Source organism: Chrysochloris asiatica, unplaced genomic scaffold (genome assembly GCF_000296735.1).
Source record: "Chrysochloris asiatica unplaced genomic scaffold, ChrAsi1.0 scaffold00261, whole genome shotgun sequence".
NCBI lineage: Eukaryota > Metazoa > Chordata > Mammalia > Afrosoricida > Chrysochloridae > Chrysochloris > Chrysochloris asiatica.
Window position 1 is genome coordinate 1421665 of NW_006408779.1, and position 7334 is coordinate 1428998.

The 7334-nt window shown below is 54.0% G+C and overlaps 1 protein-coding gene across 1 annotated transcript; it reads left to right on the top strand.

The window, feature by feature from the left end:
• Window positions 1-2639: 2639 nt before the first annotated feature.
• On the top strand, window positions 2640-4608 carry FZD10 (frizzled class receptor 10). The gene has a single exon (XM_006874059.1). The coding sequence runs from the start codon at window positions 2653-2655 to the stop codon at window positions 4390-4392; it is 1740 nt and encodes a 579-aa protein (XP_006874121.1). The 5' UTR covers window positions 2640-2652; the 3' UTR covers window positions 4393-4608.
• Window positions 4609-7334: the final 2726 nt, after the last annotated feature.

Below are 7334 nucleotides of genomic sequence, written 5' to 3' on the forward strand. Positions count from 1 at the left end.
AGTTATTTTCCACTTGCTGATTTTCAGAGCCAGCGGTTTTTTGTTTTGTTTTGTTATTTTTCCTATAATAATGTCTATTTGTTAGTTTCGATCTCAGCTGGGCTCAGCTTGGCCCTTCCACTTTTTTTTTTTTTAAATAAAAACAGAGAAGAAAGCTGTCTGAAGTGGTTAGCGCTGAAATATGGGACTGAACATAGCTGAATTACAATAGCACATAAAGGTTCAGTTAGGAGGTACTCTGTCCACCTGGGGTCTGGTGGAGGCTCACAGCTTCATTTTTACCTTTTCCCACAAACAACAAGGAAGGGAGAGAAAGGGGATACCCATAAAGCACCCCTTGCAAGGTAAATTCTCGAAAAGCCAAGTGACATCCACTGAGTCTTTTTTTTAACGGAAAAGCTGTGAAAATAACTCAACCCAACTAAACCCCACCAAAAAGTAGTATAAGAAACATGGCAGTCCTTTTAAGAACACGTGATTTTTTTTTTCCCTCCCAGAAAAGAAAAGAGTCCTGGCGTGGCGCTGTTAGGATAAGCACTGGACTGCTAATCACAAGCTCTGTAATTCAAACCCACGTGCGACTCCTCGAAAATCCTAAGGAGCCATTAGGGCACAAACAAAAAGAAATAAAAACACAGTTGAGGGGTTGTCCCGAGTTTATTCGTGCCTCATCCCTGCTCTCTCCAGCCTCTCAGGTCACATTCGGTGTACCAGGCTCCCTGCTTCTTGATGGGTTCAGAGCCTCTCTTACTCTTTGTCATATACTGGCCAGTTCCACCCAGTGTCCCAGTAAATGTTTCTTGAATGAATGAATGAATGGGTGGATTGTTGAGATCCATACATTTCTTACAGACTTATTTAAAATAAAACCCAATACTCTATGGGGAAGCGTCATAGAGTATTGGGTTTTATTTTAAGGCTTCACTCCAGCAACAGGGAGGGGGCCCAGCTCCTGCAAAGCCCTGGGAGAGAGGAGAAAGTGGGGAGTCCTGTGGTTTCCGCTCACCCCCGACGCCTCTCCCTCTTCTCCTAGAGTGGGGAGGAGGGTCATTGTTTATGGGGGAGAGGCTGCAAGAGATTAAATGCGGGATCCAGGGAGCCCAGAACTTTGAAAACTGCCTGACCTTGAGGGCAGGGCGTATAAGGAGAGAGAGACCCAGCCACCTCCTAGGGTTACTGTTTATTTAAGGGTTGATTCAGAATGCGGGGTGAAGCACCTTGTATATTCCTTGGAGAGGTGGGGTGCGGGTGTGGGCCTCCGCCGCCCGCACCCTGGGCTAGGAAGGGGGAGGGCGTGGGCGTGGGTGGGGAGGAGCTATCCTAAGTGATTTTGCCAAGATCAGGATGGTTCGTATTCCAGAGGGGTCAGTCCAGGGCTTGAGGCCAGTGCGCCCCGTTTGCACTTTCCATGAAACCAAGTTGTGCGGCGCTGGGGTCCCCGGGCCGAGCGGGAGCGGTGTGCACCCTCCACGCGCCCCCAACTCCGCTTACTCTGGACGCCTCGCTCACCAAATAATATAAATACCAAGCGAACGAACCACTTCCTACAATAAACCGAGTCGCACTGTAGAGTCCCAGATCTGGCGAGAGGCCCCTCAACTTCGCAGCGCTGTTAGGGACGGACGGGGCGATTTTGGAACCAGTCGAACCCCTATTTCCCCTGGGAGCGCCAACATTCCAGGAAGTCCCCTACCCTCGGACGAACGGCTCTCTAGTCTGGATTCCCGGCGCCCCTCCCCCGACCCCGCGCACTCCTCTTTGAAATCTCAAAGCGACCCCGTTGGAGCTGGAGCTGCAAGAAGCCCACTCCCGGCGGCGCGGCAGCTTTACAAGCCCAGGGCCGTTTATGGCCCGACAGTAAAACGCAAATCCCATTACCCTTTGAAAGCGCCCTCGGCCCAGGACCCGCCATAAAACTCTTAGAGGACGCGCCCCGAACTCCCACTCCCCCTCTCCCGCAAGTCACCCTTCCCCGACCTCCCTGTAGCCTGGTGCCCATGGGGTTTCGACGGCGATCCGGGGCCACCTGGAAGGGGCGCTTCTCGTGGGCGGGGGCTGGGGGCTCGGCGCACTGCAGGCCCCGGTGGCTGGCAGAGGGCTGGGTCCCCGGGGGCGGGGGAACCGGCGGGGGAGGAGACCTTCCCTGGCCTCGCAGCTTTCTCATGTAAAGCAGTGGCGGGGGCGGGGCGGGCGCCGGGGGCGGGGCCTGTTGCTGCTGCTTTTCCCCCTTTGCCTTTTTGCGCGTCTCCCATCTCCCGACGCCGCGGAGGCTCAGCACAGCTGCTGGCGGCCCGGGCCCAGGCCCGCGCTGAGCAGGAGCAGCGCCGTAAGTCGCCGCCTCCTCTAGACTCGCCGCCCGGGCGCTCGGAGAAGACGCCCAAGTTGATCCCGGCGGCACCCAGAGCTCCGGCGGCTTCGCTTGCGACCGGGTATCGTTGGACAACTTTGCTCGTCTCTCCTCCAGCCCCAGCTCCGCCGAGGCGCGGCGCGGACTTCAGGGCCTGGGGACGCGGCGCACAGCGCCCGGGTCAGGCTGGGCGGGCATGGGCGGGGACCCGAGCTGGGACCGGCAGCCGGAGCCAGCGGTCGGAACCCTGGAGCGGCGTCTGTGAGGGGCGCAGACCTCCCGGCGGGGCCACCTCCGACGCCACCATGAAGCGCCCGAACCCCCGCCTGTGGCTGGTCCTTCAGGTGATGGGATCTTGCGCCGCCATCAGTTCCATGGACATGGAGCGCCCGGGCGACGGTAAATGCCAGCCCATTGAGATCCCAATGTGCAAGGACATCGGATATAACATGACCCGCATGCCCAACCTGATGGGCCACGAGAACCAGCGCGAGGCGGCCATCCAGCTGCACGAGTTCGCGCCGCTGGTGGAGTACGGTTGCCACGGTCACCTCCGTTTCTTTCTGTGCTCGCTGTACGCGCCCATGTGCACGGAGCAGGTCTCCACTCCCATCCCCGCCTGCCGGGTCATGTGCGAGCAAGCCCGGCTGAAGTGCTCCCCGATCATGGAACAGTTCAACTTCAAGTGGCCCGACTCTCTGGACTGCATGAAACTTCCCAACAAGAACGACCCTAACTATCTATGTATGGAGGCGCCTAACAACGGCTCGGACGAGCCCGCGCGGGGCTCAGGCCTGTTCCCGCCGCTCTTCCGGCCGCAGCGGCCCCACAGCTCACAGGAGCAGCATCTCAGGGACGGGGCGGCGACGCGCGGGGGCTGCGACAACCCGGGCAAGTTCCACCACGTGGAGAAGAGCGCGTCGTGCGCTCCGCTGTGCACGCCCGGCGTGGACGTCTACTGGAGTCGCGAAGACAAGCGCTTCGCAGTGGTCTGGCTGGCCGTCTGGTCTGTGCTCTGCTTTTTCTCCAGCGCCTTCACGGTGCTCACCTTCCTCATCGATCCGCACCGCTTCAGGTACCCGGAGCGCCCCATCATCTTCCTTTCTATGTGCTATTGTGTCTACTCGGTGGGCTACATCATCCGCCTCTTCGCAGGCGCAGAGAGCATCGCCTGCGACCGAGACAGCGGGCAGCTGTATGTCATCCAGGAGGGCTTGGAGAGTACGGGCTGCACACTCGTATTTCTGGTGCTCTACTACTTCGGCATGGCCAGCTCGCTCTGGTGGGTCATCCTCACGCTGACCTGGTTCCTGGCCGCCGGCAAGAAATGGGGCCACGAGGCCATCGAAGCCAATAGCAGCTACTTCCACCTGGCCGCCTGGGCCGTGCCGGCTGTGAAGACCATTCTGATTCTGGTGATGCGCAGGGTGGCGGGGGACGAGCTGACCGGCGTGTGCTACGTGGGCAGCATGGACGTCAATGCCCTCACGGGTTTCGTGCTCATCCCGCTGGCCTGCTACCTCATCATCGGCACCTCGTTCATCCTTTCGGGCTTCGTGGCGCTCTTCCATATCCGCAGGGTGATGAAAACGGGCGGGGAGAACACAGACAAGTTGGAGCGGCTCATGGTACGCATCGGTGTCTTCTCGGTGCTCTACACCGTGCCGGCCACCTGTGTGATCGCCTGCTACTTTTATGAACGTCTCAACATGGATTACTGGAAAGTCGAGGCCACGCAACACAAGTGCACATTGAACAACCACACCAAGAACCTGGACTGCCTCATGGCCGCCTCCATCCCTGCCGTGGAAATCTTCATGGTGAAGATTTTTATGTTGTTGGTGGTGGGTATCACCAGCGGCATGTGGATCTGGACGTCCAAGACGCTGCAGTCCTGGCAGAATGTCTGCAGACCCACGTTAAAGAAGAGCCGGCGGAAACCAGCCAGTGCCATCACCAGCGGGATTTACAAAAAAGCCCAGCACCCCCAGAAAACCCACCCCGGGAAGTATGAGACCCCGGTGCAGCCTCCCACCTGTGTCTGAGTGGGAGAAGGGAGACTAGGCTGTGGCGGGGTGGGGAAACTTTCTCAGAGGCTACAGTGGGTCAAACTCAGCTGAGACGTGGCACACGCTCCCCGTGGTTGGTTTGTGTTTGTGTTGTTTGTTTTTGTTGGTTTTTTGTGTTGTTTTTTTTAAATAAAAGTCAAAGAGAAAAATAAAAAGGTTGTACCCTGAAATTCAGGATGCTGTGATACACTGAAAGTATATATATAGATACAAATATATAAGTATGTATTTTTTTAAAAGTACTTAAGGTTTGGGTTTTACCTTTTTTTTTTCCTCAGAGAAGGAAATGTGGCCATTGCAGTGGCCTCTGGTGTCACTAACTTTTGTGGTTACGTAGTTGATTCACAAGAAAACTTTTATTTAGAACCTTCCACAGATAACACATCCGTGTGTGAGTGGGCCTTCATGGACTTTTAAAAAGCAGAGATCAGTTCTTTGCAAGGTACAGAGCCTCTACTGGGTGCCCCAGGGAGCTCAGGGACCCTCTAGCAAATGAGCCATCCCAGCTGCCCTTTGCTTCCCCTATCTCTCTCTAAAGGTTGCTGCTGGAAGCAACTTCAGTGCAAAGTAAAACCAGGGAGACTTTGACACGTACCCCAGACTAGCTTATGGAATCGGAGTGACCTTCAAAAATGGTCGTTCTCCAAAACCCCAACGCCCCACCAAACCTGATATTTGCTGAATCTAGACAGTGTGCAATACATCCCTTATTTAACTCTAACAAAAGAAGCAGGTATTTTGCAATATGGAAACACCAAAAGGAACCTCCCAACAGTAGAACTAAGAGGCCCAAGCCCTCCAGGCCCTTTACTCTTGAGATTTGGTTGTGTTTTTAATGGAAACCAAGCCAATGTTATACACGGTTCAACTGGTGTGTGGAAAGGATGGGGCAGGGGCCGGCTGGGAAAAATGAGAAACTGACCATCTGAAAGCATCCAAAGGGTTTATTGACTTGTCCGCAGTTAAACTGAGGATTTCTCCGAACAATTGTAGAAGCACTGGAGAGACAAACTTTGTCTGGTGCCTTCTGTTTACCAGGCCGGGAAAGACTGCTCCCTGTTCGGGGATGTCTGTAATATATGATATTTTATTAAAAATAAAATACATTCTGTAGTTTGCTGCTAGTCCCTGTGTGCTCCCAAGTTTCCCGTGCATGTGTGTGCAAGAGAGCACGTCCTCCTTCTGTTTTTCCAGCCAGGTCTAAGTGTCTCACCTCCCTCTAAAGACCACCAGCTAACTCTGAAATCGAGAGATGTGAAGTCATTGCTGTGAATGTGTAAAGTTCAGAACCGTTTCTGTGACCTTCAGTGTTGGGCATGAGAGCTTGGCTGTAGACAGAACGCATTGAGGGAAACCTGAAACATCTATGGGTGGGGCTCACAGTTACCACACTCTGAGAAAGGTTGAAGGTTCAAATCCACCCAGAGGGTGCCTTGGAAGAAACGCCTGGCCATCCACATCCCCCAAATCAGCCACCCTGACACACACAGGGTCCCCATGACTTGGGATTGACCCCACAGCTGTAATATCTTTGTAGAATGAAATCAGGGCTGTGTTCATGTGACCTGTTGGGGTCTCGTTGTACCTAGACTAGAGTGTAGAGCCAGCCCCTCCAGGCAATGAGACCATGTTTACCAACTGGATTGTCCTCATGGACGGGTCAAGTTTCTAAGCTATGTGAGAGTCCTGAAAGACACAATCATCAGCTCTGGTACTTGGCACGCAATGCTACGCTTACTATGAGAGTTACAGTAAAAGTCGATTCCAACTCCTGAAGTCCCCTTGTGCTACCAAGTGAAAATATTCCCTGGGGGTTTCTTGGCTGTAATGTTTATAAAAAGGAGTTCTGGTGACATTTGGGTTAGTCCCTGGGCTGCTAAGCACAAGGTTGGCAGTTCAAACCCACCGACCACTCTGAGGGAGAAACGTGAGGCTGCGTGCCCCTGTCAAGATTGATAGTTTCAATGTATAGGGTCATTGTGAGTCAGAGCTGACTTGTTGGCAGTGCATAATCTTTGTTAAGACAGTTTCCCCAGTGGCTCAGTGGCTAAGCAGTCAGCTGAATCCACCATCTACTCCATGGGAGAAAGTTGTGGTCGCCGTGTGCATCTGGAAAGATCTGGTGGTGTTGCTGACTCATAGTGACTCTGTATAGGGTTTCTGAGGAGTGACTGGTGGATTGAAACCGCCAACCTTGCAGCTCAAACTGACCTTGCAATCCAGCGCCTTATCCTTCAGCACCACACAAGGATTGTACGCACCCACAGCCTTAGAAACTCTATGGGACAGCTGTACTCCGTGTAATAGGGCCACTGTGGGTTGGAACTGACTGCACAACAATGGGGGTGGCTTTGTTCTGCTTGAATCTTTATGGCGGAAGGCCGCAAGACCTTTCTGCCTCGTCCAGACTACGGGCTTTCGAGCTGCCAAGACAGGAAACAGGTGCAGGTCCATTTGCCTAGCTTCAAACCAACCTTGGGGTCCTGTGCATTATCCCACAGTGCAGCGCTACGCCAGGATGCCATGGTTCTCAGCAAGTTCCCGGCCCTGCTAAGATGACGGAAGCAGCCGACTTTCTGTGGGGCCAAGCTCCACCGTGACCACGCAGCCATCAGGAACCTGGAGCGTGTATTAAGCAGCTACTGATGATTCATTGGTAGTGCAATGGTTAAAGTGCTGTGCTGCTAACCAACGTTCCAGCAGTTCGAATCCACCAGCCACTCCTCGAGAGAAAGATGAGGCAGTCTGCTTCTGTAAACATTATAGCCCTGGAATCCTAGGGCGCTTCTTGTTCCTACAGGGTCCCTCTTGTCCCTGTGGGTCCCAATTGATGCACAGTTTGATTTGGGAAAAGGTGCACAAGAGCGCGTCCTGTTCTCTGAAGAGGTGGTTTAGGAATTGAGCTTGGGATACATAGC